At 38.4% G+C, this 14,384-nt stretch overlaps 1 protein-coding gene across 1 annotated transcript in view; it reads right to left on the minus strand.

Annotated features, from left to right (window-relative positions):
* The window catches only part of smurf2 (SMAD specific E3 ubiquitin protein ligase 2), a 53,258-nt gene that overhangs the window by 28,268 nt on the left and 10,606 nt on the right, over positions 1-14,384 (minus strand). Inside the window, exons 2-3 of the mRNA XM_082162070.1 lie at positions 4,990-5,028; positions 3,434-3,542 (exon numbers count right to left, since the gene is read on the minus strand). Of these exons, the coding sequence (XP_082018196.1) occupies positions 3,434-3,542; positions 4,990-5,028 (148 nt within the window). The remainder of the gene's footprint in view (positions 1-3,433; positions 3,543-4,989; positions 5,029-14,384) is intronic.

Raw genomic sequence — 14,384 nt, forward strand, 5'->3', positions numbered from 1 at the left:
GTTTGAATGTTCTGTAGGCCTGCCAATGGGACAGAATCCCTGGGCAAAAGATCTTGTTTGGACTGAAAACCAATCGAAGCGATAGAGGAGTAGAGAGAAAGGGCAGAAAAAGGGGGTAGGGATGAAAGAAACAAGAAGACAGAACGCCAATGACTCAGTGGATGTTCTGACCAGATTGAGCCCAACCAAAACCCAAACAATCGATGTACTTCTCTCTGATCTGGAGAAAGTTTATCAACCGTCTACCAAGCCAAACACCAGCTCTGAAGTCTTAGCTCATAACAGCCCTTATTTATTCGAAATATATGTAGGAGTCTTAATGCCAAGTTTGACTTATACCAGACAAGAGCTTGTAGTTAACCCAATCAGTCCGAGGAGAAGACAGAACAAAGAAAGAGTCAAGACAATAAACCTGAAACCGAATGCTGCCAACACTTAACAGATAATTACAGTTTTGTGCATTTTAAGTTTCTCTGATAACCCTTCATTAAACCCGAGTGATCGTTTCTGAAGGAAATACCAACAGAACTGTAACTCTGTTAATGAGTCAATGACAAAAAGATGTAGCCAATCTAATGAAAATATATTCATTTTAAATTGAATTTAAAACACATGTGGCAAGTTTACACAAATGTGATCTTCGTATTAATTTTGGAAAAAACTAAAACCCTGATTTCACGTGTCTAGAATGGTAAGGTAGTTTCCACAGACCAGAACATCGTTCCACAGACCGAGCACATCTTCTCTTGCGTTCATTTTTTAACAGTTTCCTCACATCTAGGTTAATGTTTCAGTCTTATTGCTCTATTGTAAGTCGCTTGGGATAAAAGCAACTGCTAAATGCATAAATGTTAATCTCTGTTGGTACTGTTTTTGGTTTTCTCCTGCTTGACTGACTCTGTACTATTGTTCATTATGCACATTAGCAGTTATCTTTCTGTGCAACATGCAGCCTTTGGAGGTTTTCAGTCCTGTCAATCTAAATGATTTTGACATTTTGGCATTCAGCAAGAATAACAAAACTTCTAAATAGCTTGATAACTTTTCAACAATGGCTATATTTCCCTGCCAACAACGAGACAACTGAACCCTTGTGATGTGCATTATGGGAGTACATAAAGGCACATTACAGTATCACTAACAAATAAACTTGAGTTCAAAAGTACGTGCTAAAACCCTGATTGCGAACAGAAATCCCAGTGTACTTCAAGTATTTAGGATGGAGGATTTAAGCAACATCTCCATGGTTTTCTTTTCCCCACCCATTATTCCGGGTTGCAGGGAGGGCTGTGGAAACGGCGGCCTATTTTCCGCTGACAGACGTGACATGTTTGGCTAACTCGGCAGCCGTCCTGGGGGGTGAGGGTTAGTCTACCATTGCCCTGGCAACCAAACAAACGAAGACGTGTGCTTTCTCTAGCTGCCGGCTGTCAGCTCGACGTGCGAACGGGACAAGTATTGGAAATCAGCTCGTTTTTTTTTGTCGACCTTTATTGTATCTCGCCCTCTTATGCTTTCCATCCTCTCTTACATTCAGCTTTTGGTCTGTGAGAAAAGTGGCAGGCCTGCGTGGAGGGAAAGTTTCTATTTTTATTCCAGTTGATACTTGTAGTTGTTAATAAAACGTCTATAAAAATGTAAACAGAGCTAGAAGCGTACGGTATAACTAATGGATATGGGATTTTTCCACCCATGCCCAAACTCCCATGGAAATCTGCACTGTGATCTCCTCAGATAGAGCCGTCGACTCCAGAGGAGGTGACCTAAATCCTCAAAGCCTGAAGGATGCTGGGAGCTTTACTGATGGGCTACATTGATTAAGAGATTGGAAGAAATCGTACACCACTGGTTCAAGAAAAACCCCTGGGGTTACTTTCAAGTGCATGCTAATGGGTTAGTTCAACACAAAATTTAAATTTTGCCATTATCTACACACCCTCAGCCAGACTTTAATGATTTTCTTTCTTTTGTTGAACACAATATTTTGAACCGGAGATGAAAGACAATATTTGGAAAAATGTTTAACCACTGTTGTCCATACAACAAATAGGTACATTTATTGTTGAGCTTAAACAAGGACAAAAAGCACCAAAAATGTGGTCCACCCAAACAATGGGTCTCATTCACTAACTGTGCGTACGCATGAATTTGTGCATGAAATCTGCGTACAAACGTTTTCACGAACAAATCATGATTCATCAATAACTTTCGTTCTCTAAATTTACAAATTTTTTTTAGGAACAACTGAAACCATTCGTACGCAAAAATCAGATCTTAAATATATGACATATATACATACAGTAAGAGTAAGAAAAGGTGTGTTATAGCATAAAAACGCAGATAAACGTATGTGCATCCAACCCGGCCCATCTCAAAGTGGGACGTCAGAGGCCACGCCCATTATCAAATACATCAAACCAGTTCAGCGGTTCTTCTCAGTTCTCGCGCATGTGTCGTGGCGCTCTCGTGAACTCGCGTCAGGGGCCCACACAGAAGAAAATGAATAGTTGAATAAAGTCATTATTTTGGGGGGTTTTTGTGCACAAAAAGTATCCTCGTCGCTTGATAAACTTAAGGTTGAGCCACTGTAGTCACTAGGACTATTTTAACTATGTCTTTACTAACTTTTCTGGGCCGGCAGATTCAATTACCTCGCAGCCTATGAAGGAGTGAGCCAGCTCTCAGACTTCATCAAAAATATCTTAATTTGTTTTCCGAAGATGAACGAAAGTCTTACGGGGATGGAACAACATGAGGGTGAGTAATTATTAGTCATTTTGGGTGAACTAACCCTTTAAGTTTGGTTTGTGTCTCATAGCAATCTAGCATACAGTTTCAGAAGACTTCAGAACAACTTTTATTTGTGTTTTTTTTCCTTAGCATCCTCTTATATTGTATGGAAAAACAGCACCTCAGACATTCACCCAAATATCCCCTTTTTTGTTCCACAGAAGAAGAAATAAATCATACAAATCTGGAACAACATGATGGGAAGAAATATTCTGTCCTATGCATTTTTGTTTCCTTTTCAATCCAAATGTTTTCAACACGGTGAGCCATAATCCATAAGCACACTTAAATGAGATGTCAAAAACAGGCACAGTTTCTATGTGGTGACTCACACAGAAAAATTACCGAAATGAAACCACACGAGGCGTCTAATGACAGTCTGACAGCACTAAAAGCCAAATCTCTAAGACTCAAACTACTGGACAGTGGCCATGTGCTTCGAAATCAGTCTGCTTCAGAGTCGTCCTACTCTGGATTCTGGTTCCTAAACATTATTGTCTCGGGTTTATATTTCTTTTAAACTGAGCTGGTATGAAGTTTAAATGAAATCAAGGTGTGACAGTGTGTGTGTGTGTGTGTGTGTGTGTGTGTCTGTGTGACTGAGAAAGCCATTGAATGCCATCAGACCAGGAAGAGCTCTTACAGGTCATAGTGTTGGTTCCATTTGGGGTCCAGGGTGTTCCTCACTGTGTCTGTCGAGTGGCACTGTCCTGAACCGTCCACCACCACCTTGGCGAAGGGGTCTGGCAACCCTGCATTACACAGAAACAACATCTTCTGAGCTGGAATTGAAGACGGCATTGAATACAAGTTCATTATGTAGTTTGAAATGTATTTGTGAAACCTGTAAATGTTGCCGCAGAATCCAAAACACTAAAGCTCCAAATACTACAGACGCACTAACACTAGAAATGAAGACGGTCAAGTCATGTGTTCGATTGTGTTATTCCTACATAATATTATATACCATTTACAGTGCATTCAGAAAGGTTACTTCATTTTTTTCACATTTATCATGTTATAGGTAAAATACTTTAGAATATTATTCATTTTTAAATCATATTTCATTTTTCATTTTTGATATTTCCGATTTTCTTTTTAATAAATGGGTCTGAAGGCGTACACATTGCGCTGTATATAACATTACTTTTATAACCAATTATGTAACGATACTGCTACAATTTATGGTTTTTAAGGATAGTTAGAATTTTTTTTACAATGAGAGCATCATTTGTGTGGGTTACTTCCAAAAAGTGCGTTTCCTGCATTACAGCCGACACAGGTGGACATTTAATATTTGCATTCATAAAAATAATTGGACTGGATTGAATACACATATAGTACTCTAGACTGGCACTTAAGCATTGATGCTGTTTAAATTAGATTTAGTATTTAAATGAAATTGTAAAACATTGGCCATATTGGTAATTTCAAAATAAACAGTTATCTATATTTCATAATTCACATTATAATATTGTGACACTTACACATCACAAGATTTGTTTTAGCTTTTAGCTGTTTTTTATAGGTTTGTATAGGCCATTACAGGGAAATAATTAACTATTAGTAGATTATAAGCCAGAATTAAGTAGATTGTTAGAAAAAATTAGTTTTTGAAGATTATTAGCCTCTCTCTCTCTCTCTCTGAAATCAGATCTGTGTGGCTTTATGAATTCAATTGCAGGGTGAGAAGGAAGGGGAAGATATGCATGAAGGTTTACAAAGAAAAGAGACTCTAGTCTCCATTTAACTGCATACGGTCTCTGCTAAAACTCTGCCGACATCAAATTTCTGCTCCTACATTTTTTACTGTCTCCTCTTTTTCGGTCTCCTGTCTCGCCTGGTATCTGTCTCTCTTCCCACCCCCCAACAACGTATCTCTCTCTCTCTTTGATATCTGATGAGAGTTTCAGATGTGGGCTTGGTTGTTTGTGTTTGTCGGGGTAGAGAGAATCGAGGCAGAGAAACTGTGGTGTGTATACATGTGTCAACCAGCGGTTGCTTTGTCTCCCCGAACTGACCCACATTTCTGCTGTCTCGTGGGGGAAGAGCACTTATCTCTCTCTGCACACTTTTAACAGATGAGCCCCTGCTAAAACACAGTGCTTGAGACACGGTGACAGGCATAGAGCGCTCTCGCAGTTCACTCGTTCACACACACACGCTCGTTCTCAGTATTTATGAAGGCTGGATACTTACGGAAGAAGTCTTTCTTCACCAGGTTCTTTGCGCACAAAACTGCAGAGAAAAGAGGGGAAAAAACATCATTATTAAAACGTTTTGAAATGGATATTTGTGAAACGTCACAACAGTGATTTATCAGCTAATTATGTCTTCCAGTATAACATTTATTTTAATTACTAAGTAAAACCGTGTAAGATACAAAGAATTGTTTTCACAATATTTTATTTACTTAAAATGTGACAATTTGCCAGTGGGATAGGCACAATAAACCTAATTCAAGATGTAATCTCTGAAAACAAGCATTAACTTAATATCATATGTGATTTTTGCTTATCAAATAAATGTATCCTTCCTCGAAAATGACGAATAAAATATTTGTTTTTGTGCAAAACTGAGGGGGATTTAGGTCTCGTAACGGCTGACAGGACAGCGATACATAGATATGTTTTTAATTTCCGAGTTCTGTATTTTTAGGATCTCAGCATGTTTAAACCGCAGAGAAAATGTTTAAATCCATAGCGCGGCTCTTACGGAGCTCAGCACTCCCAGATCAAGCTCACAATGTATTAGAGATGAAAAAAAAAAAAAAAGCCCTCTGATCCACATCCCACTGCTGGCCTACATTCAGCTTAACTCTTAAAAATTAAATAAAAAAGTTTGACTGACTTCAAACTGGCCTGGGCTACGTTTCCAAAAAGCATTGCAAGCTAAGTTGTAAGTCGTAGAGAACATTGTGGTGGCAATGGTCTTCTTTACGATCAACTTGGGCTCTCGATGCTTTTGGAAAATGAGCCCTGAGCTGTTAGCTAACACATTATTTTAAAGCTTCCTATATGATACCACAGGCAACTGCAGGGAGAACTCTTTATTCTTCCTTTGACAACTGTGAGAATTTTTCAAGAGGTTAAAAAAACACTTAAAAATAATAACAAAGCTGAAGAGCATTGACGATCAAAATGGGTCTAAGGGTGAGATATGTACCGTTTGCGACAGAGAAACTTTTCAAAATACTGATTATTGGGTTGTAAAAGGCTCAGAAACAATCCAAGGAGCATTTGGAGACAATTACCATGGATTTTGGCTAAATAATATTTTGAAAATAAAATATTATGAACAGAAATCAATCAATTTAAATGCTAAAAGTGATTTTAGGCACTTCAACGTTATAGTGTGCAGTATAACACTTTTAGAGATATGCTAAATTACATTCACAGCGTTATTTAATTATTAATGTTTTTAAAGATTAACCAAGTGAGCGTTAGATGGCAGGAAAATGTAATCTAAATGTAAAAATTGGACAAATTGAGCACCGGCAAATAAATATCTGTGCATATGCAATATAAAATAAAATAAACCCTCTAAAAAATATCAGACAATAGTCTACCACTTGTAAGAAATGAAAGAGAGACTGAGTGCGTGTTATTCAAAGAAAGAAAAAGTAAATGAGGGCAGACAGATATTTGATGGAGAGACGAAAAGCTAAAAAAGGGAGGACAGACTGCAGGAGAAACCGTGAAGACAGGAATGAAGGGCGACTAGAGGGCAGGAGGAACACATTCGAGGTATTCAAAGTAAAACTAAAGCAGTTCACCCCACCAGATGTAAGAAAGCTGAGACGGTAAGAATAACTGGAATGTGTGGAGGAGGTTAAAGGGCAGAGAAAATGTTCATGTGCAGGTGAGTCGCAGACTTTACTTAGCAAATCCAAACAGACTTGGAAACACCCATACTGAGACTGCTATTGATTCTGTCTGCGGCACGACTGTGGCTTTTCCTCAACTCACACACGCGCCACGGCAATTATACATACATGCAGACACAAAAACACATGTAAAAAATGCAGATATGAGAAAAAATACATGTATGAAAGGGTTGGAAAAAAAGACACATACGTGGATATATATAATAATGCGAGCACGTGTATTTTTTTCCAACCTTGGCATGCAGGGGGTTTTTTCTCCAAAACATTTCACAATATTATTGTTTTTTAATTTATTCTTGTGATGGCAAAGCTTAGTTTTCAGCAGTCGGTTTGTGTTTGGGTCATTTTGACCAGGAGAGGATTTTCTTTTTCCCGAAAAATGCTAGTTTTTTTTTGCATAGCCTCAGATAAAGGAAGCCTACAATCAATCAGTTGTAAAAAGAAATACAAAACCTGACATAATTGAAAGAAAACCAGTTTGCAAAAAGATTGAATCCAATATTTGGATATTAATATAGCATAATGAGCGATTTACAAGCAATTTTTTAAAAGGAGGGTCATTTTTGAACGAGAACACAAAAGGTGTTAAGGGTTTTCAACACAGCATAAGTTTAGTTATGAAAATGTCATTTCTAAATGTGCTCTGAGCGTTCAAAATGTCAAAGTGTTTTAAAAAATGTTTTTCTGGAACATTCCCTTTTATCATTTTGCAAACATTATGGGAACGTTACTTTTTGTTCTCTGAACATTCTGAAACAATTAGCATTTTAAAAACGTCAAATGAACATTAAACTAAAATGTTTCAGGAAAAAAGTTCCATTAACCATGTATTAAAAAAAAAAATTGTGCTTACGTTTTGAGAACGTTATTAAAGACCCGATAACTTTGAATGAACATTCTATTGATGTTACCAGAAGAACGCAACTTTGAGAGAACCTTGCCAGAATGTTAAAGTTCTGAGAACGTTCCCTGTTAGCTGGGGAAAAATAAAAATGATCATGCCACTGTCAGGAAGAGTGAAGAGACTCGTGTGAAGGGTTCGAACAGTTGCAGCAGGTGATGATAGCGATGGTCTGAATCCAAGAAAAGTGAGGGAGATGGCGAGAGAAAGAGGAGAGGGAGGGATCGGATAAAAAGGAAACATGCTTGCTTCGCAGTCGATGAAGAATTTCTCTATGCAAACATCCCTGGGAATGTTTACCGGTTCAATGAAACCCACCTCATCATTCCACCATCTGGAATGTATCTCTCTCTCTCTCTCTCTCTGTATGGAAGTCTCACTCACACAAGCACGCACACACACACACACACACACACACACACACACACACACACACACACACACACACACACACACACACACACACACACACACACACACACACACTGGGCCTTTGAAACCTCGTCTGCACTCAACTCCATTAATTATATTGACATGAAGCAACAGTGTCTGTATTAGAGACAAATTAGAAGAACTAGTGACAGAGCATTTAGGAATGAGTTCAAATATTGAAAGAGCACAATTTTAAAAAGCAAATACTGTGAGTGAAAACAACTTAATTATGAGCACAGTAGAAATTAGTGTTTGTAGCTACTGCCCTTTTAATAGACTTCATGTAGACAGAAATTTTTAATTTTAAAAGCTGAGACTGAGGAACGAAGGACATTTTAGTTTATCAAGTTCGGTTGAGCTTCTGTTTATATTTGCTGATTAATGTTTCTGTGAAAATAAGAAGCCTGAATTCAATTTGTTCATCATAAAGCGATCAAGTCTCTTCAGAAAATTTGGACTTAACAGCTCAATTCATATGGATTAGGTTTACGATCTTTTTATGAGCTTTTTGAACAGTCAAAGTGGTAGTTGCGTATATGGAGGGACAGAAAAATCTCAGATTTCATCAAAAAGATCTTCATTTGTGTTCAGAAGATGAACAGAAAAGTCTTACAGGTTTGGATTTGGAATGACATGAGGGAGAGTAAATGATGACAGAATTTTCTTTTTTTGGGTGAATTATCACTTTAAAAGAAACTCAATTTGTTAACATTGGTTCATGCATTAATTAACTTTTCATTTTTTTTTCTTTTTTTTTTGTGGAATAACCTGGACCAAAGATTACCGTATTAGTATAAATATAGTGTATTTAAATAAATGTGTCAACTTTAATTTAATTTGGACTTTAAATATGGCATACCCCTGACTAAAGTCATTTATTAATTGAAGAAGTTCCTAGATCAGGAACAATGCCAAATTCCCTGAGTGATTAGTGAAATGCACTCAAGCAGTTAAAAAAACACACCATCAATCTCACGCACAGTACAAGTTCATAAAGCACCATTCCTGCACTGACAAATCAATATTTCTGTGAGACGTATAGTGAACTGGCAGCATGTAATGCAGCCAATCTTCATTCCTACAAATCAACTGCTGTGAATCACTTGCAAAGTGAAATTCTGACACGTTTCCTCCGACCAACAGCATCTGCCCCAACACAGATGTTAATTTATGAATGGAGTGTTTCACAGCCACCAAAACACGCTTATCAATTCATCAGATGTGAAATGAAGCGAATCAATGCGCAAACTCATATAAATAGACAAGACACTGCTGTACTGGCAGCGAACAACAGATAAAAACCTGGCTTAGAATCTGTCAATGTTTATCTCTGTCGTGTCTCAAAGCAAACAAAAAAAAGGTTGGACTGGTTTCTGTGACGCTCTCAAAATGTGCAACGCTAGTTTAGTACGTCAGATAACATCAGCTACTCGAAACCAAGAACACCGAACACTTCAAGATGTCATCCAAGATGTTCATGTCTTTCTTTCTTCAGTCGAAAAGAAATTAAGGTTTTTGAGGAAAACATTCCAGGATTTTTCTACATATAATGGACTTCAATGGGGTACAACTAGGCCTGTCACGATTATGAAATTTGGCTGACGATTAATTGTCTAAAAAATAATTGCGGTTATGCCGATTAATTGTCAGTTTTAGGGCTTTGACGATTAATTGTCTGTGTTAGGGCTTTGGCAATTATGCTGATTAATTGTCTGTTTTAGGGCTTTGTGCTTCATTCATTAAATAATTGTGATGAATTTAATCCTTTGTAAGTTATCATTTTGCAGTGTAAGTTTACAGTTAACACCTTTAAATATTAAATAAATAGGCTATATTCAATAGCTATGACAATTTGTTTATTAAACTTAGTGAGTGTATAAATCAGCAGCAAAAAGTAATTTTTGAAAACATCTGCACAGTAATTTAATAAAATCTAAACATGTTAATAAAAACAAATGTGCACAAACCATGAAAATATGATACGCTACAAAACAGAGCGGAACAAAGCGCGTATGCGCATCTCGGGTGCAGAATGATGTGCTTAATGCAACATGGAGTCGCAGCGATGCACAAGTGCGCATTTAAAAGTTCACGGCACAAAGCGAAGAAATGTCGAGGGCACAAATCCTAGTGTATATCAGTCCAACAGTTTATTGATCATTTGTTTCTTCACAGTTTTAAACTCCAGTTATTGTGCGTCTGATGCCAATTCATAGTCCTTGTGCTGTGTAGGCACACGGTAGCGAGCGAGTCATTTAGAAACAGCAAAAAACTCCAGCAAAATAAAGTCATTTTATGCAAATCCACAGCCCTTTATCTACAGATCAAGCATTATAACGTCAATGTCACATTGGAGAAAGTTTTACCGTGTATCCTGTCGTAACCGGACGACGCGCGCTGTTTGAATGCTGAACGGAATGATTGACAGCTGCAGAGTTTGAATGCTGAACGGAATGATTGACAGCTGCAGACGAGTTTGTGAACTTTAATTTAACAATGTAAATATACTACTGTCCCTCACATTAAGCTATGGAATGGCTTCAGATGACTTTGAATATATTGCTAGAAAACGTAATTAGTGCTTGACTGCTTGTCTATTTATTTTGGTTCATGACTCCCCCTTGTGCCGTAGGTCTATAAAAGAGCGCAATAATCGCGGTTGTCTGAAACAATCGCGGTTAGATCAAATAATCGCGATCAGACGGTTATTTAATTATCGCGACAGGCCTAGGTACAACAGTTTGAAGGTCCAAATTGCAGTTTTCAATGCAGCTTCAAAGGGCTCTACACGATCCCAGCCGGGGAATAAGGGTCTTATCTAGTAAAACGATTAATCAACAATTAATATACATATGGAAATGTACCACAATACACAGTGAACTGAACACAGTGAAAAAAAATAAGTTACAGTCGCTGGTTTCTCACAGTGATTAGGGCACTCAACGTAACTGGCTCACTGAATTAGACAAAAAAGCCATTTTCAGGTCCAACTGTGTGTGTGGCTTTGTGTGTGTGAGCTCAGCTCCAGAAGGCAAGATAGTAGCTAATTTAGGCTACAGAAGCCAAGACAGCGGCAGTCTGAGGGTGACAGAGAACAGTCTGATACCGGTAAAGAGAAGTGACACGGTCAGTACCACCAGCCGTCGAGCTCTGCCCTTGTCAAGAGGTCTGGAAGAGGCGGACAAAGCGGCTGCAATGTGCATCTGCGTCCGTCACAAACACCTTCTTTGCGTCAAGAATGGCTGAAAGATAAAGATAGGACCTGAGCTCAATGGAGAGACACAGAAAATGAGGGGGGAAAAAACCCAGAAAGCACTGATAAAACGAAGGCAGGGAAACAAACTTGCAGATAGACAGCGAGAAGCAGCGTGAAAATAGCTGAAGCGTTCAAGGACTGCTCTTCCGCGAAGTCTCGAAGGACTTCTGGAAAAGTAACGACTTTCTAAAGCCTTCGTTCCCACAGACGACGAGCTTCCAGCTCTACAGGATGCATACATTATCATTCCCATGACACGTGGCCCTTTTCTTCCATTCTGCTTTTCTTTTTCTGTGTCACGTACTCACGTTCATACATTCTTGTTCTCTGAATCACATGTGGACTCTGTTAGTGGCGAAAGGACTGCTTTTTTAGATGTTTTATCATCTTTGAAGTAGTCTTAAAATGAGATAAAAACAAACATGAGAGTGAAACCCAATTTAACAAAGCCCAAACGTGACAGTGAAACCAAAATGGAGGTCTAACCGATAACCATAATGCTGCGAAATCTCTTGAAAGAGAAACTGTTACCATCTAGACACGTCCATGTCCAAGTAACTTCTCATCTAAACCATTTAAACACAACTGAAAAACAGGACGCACTCAACTCGTTTTGACTTTAACCCAGATACCGTCGTGAGCTCTCCCTCTTGCAGAACAGGAGCTCAAAATAACATTGAAGTTGAGATGTTATCACCCTTCGTGTCTGGTGCAGCGGACGTCTCATGATTGACTAGACAATTTTCTGAGAAGTGGATCACGACTTACTTTGGAAAAAGACAATATAGTTGATCACACGTACAGGGCGGCACATCAATATTTTAATGGGCTTGCTGGGAGTCCTGTGTCATGCTTTCTGTGAATACACGTACAATAACAAAAGGAAAGAAAAGTGGAGAGGTGAAGTGGATATGATTGGACCCGTCAGTTGAGCAAAAAGACAAATATTAGCTGTCAAAAACACTTTTGTACACTGTCAAAACACACCAATCACGCCAACTACGGCACAATGGTCATTGTTCTCAGCTAATTCCAATTCTCTTCACAAATGTCTGGGAATTCGCCATACTATACAATACACCAAATCCCTTCTTTCCTTTGAGAAGGGTTCCCCAAAGGTTTACAAAGCATTGACTACTAACAAGCTCAACTGGTTTAGTGCAAGCAATGTAAGTTTGTCCTAATGTCTATTTGATGAAAAACTGCACAAAGATGGACCGTCTCCAACTGTATCTACCTAAATCACCAAACTTAAGTCTAATTTCCATCCACACAACTCACAAACAATACTTAAAACATTGATGGTTACAATTATAAAGTTGTCAACCATCAATGAACTGCAAAAGAGCCTTTCCCCAAAAGCGTTTGATAAATGGGAAAGTCCATAAGGAATTGTGAGAAGATTTGGGGGTTGACAAAAAAGATGTTGGTGGTTAAATAATGTGAAAGCTGCGTAATGGAAAGCAACAGTGTAGAGGAAGTGGGGGTGTGAGAGAGAAGGCACATTAAAACCGAATGTTGTTCAGATAATTAACACTTTGGGATACAATCTGAGATGGAACATCTATCTTTAAGTTTTCTCATGTTTCTCAGTACGTTAGAGCAGGGTTTTTCCAAACCTTAGGCCACAGACCTCCAAATAATGATCCCCTTTCTAACATATAAAGGCAGCTATATATTTTCATATATAAAGATTTATTAATACTTTTATTTTATTTTATATATTACATGAAATAAAGTCTAAGTAGAACCATGTAAACTATGGTTATCAATAGAGTAAAATAATTGTTATGAATAAATCAGTAATAATGTCAACTTTTTCTGATTATATTTAAAATATATATATATATATATATATATATATATATATATATATATATTCATTATAGTGTAAAAATGTGTAATGTAAACACATGAACTATATAGCCTCAAAGCTAACAAACATCCTAATCCCAACTAAAATCCACAAAGTTCCTATTTTGTTTTCATGGGGTCTTTTGTGGTGGAACAAAATGGTTGACTACCTAAAAGCTTGCCTTACTAAAATATCTGCCCGTGAGTTCATCCACGACTTTCTGAATGTATAATCCAGTCACTCCAAACAGGCTGAGGCATCTCACTGGAATGCAGGCCTCCTTCCTCCCCGTCTCTCTCTCTCTTACCCAGCTTCCCCTCACACTATCTGCGGACCGGCCCAGCCTTGCCCTGCCCGTCTGAGCCATGTTTTGTCTCCAGTTCTAGGGCCACATGCTCTTATTCACAGCATTGTTCGTCTGTAAACAAAAGGCTTCCTTTCTCTGCGCCACTCCTTCCTACTTAGCTTCTTAAAACAGTACGGGAAAGACGGCGGAGGAAAGGAGAGAAGGGTGGAGAGGTCGACTCGTTGTTAGTGGAGAGCTAGGTGTAATCTCGAATTCGCTTCCTCCTACCGCACTCTCCGGTTTCCCCCCTTTCGTGATTTTCGTGAGTAGGGAAGGATTTAGTTTTGCTTTCTCACTCACCGGATTGGTATCTCATTCATTAGGCCACGACTTGGCATCCTGTTTGGCTGAGCTCACATCTAAGTCAAGACGTGCACTTATCAAGGGTGAACTTAAATGACCATTTGAGAACATTGCTACAGGAGGTGCAAAGACATTATCGGATCGGATCGTAGTTCTGGAATCAATTTTCCACCACCTTCTTTACAGTGTCTAGGTCAATCTCTTAGTCAGAGGTCTGAGAGAACTCTTAGTCACAAATTGTAGGCCACATAAGACTGAAAGAAAACACAAGAGACTTAAGAACCATCAGTGGCTATCCCAGAATTTGTCTGTGGTTGCATCTCAGACTGTGCATCATTTATTTTGGGTCACAAATCAAGGGATTGGCCTACGCTGATACTGAAAGCTTGCATGACGGAGACTATTTACGCCCTTTGTGAATAATTTACCTGGTGGAAAAGTGTCTGAATCATGTACATTTACCATTTAAAACTATATTTATTGTTAGAGACACAAAATAGCAGATGCACAACATACAAAAAGTTTAATTGACAAGCTACAGTTTCAAATAGGCTAACTGAGTCAACAAAGTAATCTTCCTTCTCTGCTTTTATTATTTGTAAATGTACGTTTGCA

Source organism: Leuciscus leuciscus (assembly GCF_965113295.1).
Source record: "Leuciscus leuciscus genome assembly, chromosome: 1".
In the NCBI taxonomy this organism is placed as follows: domain Eukaryota; kingdom Metazoa; phylum Chordata; class Actinopteri; order Cypriniformes; family Leuciscidae; genus Leuciscus; species Leuciscus leuciscus.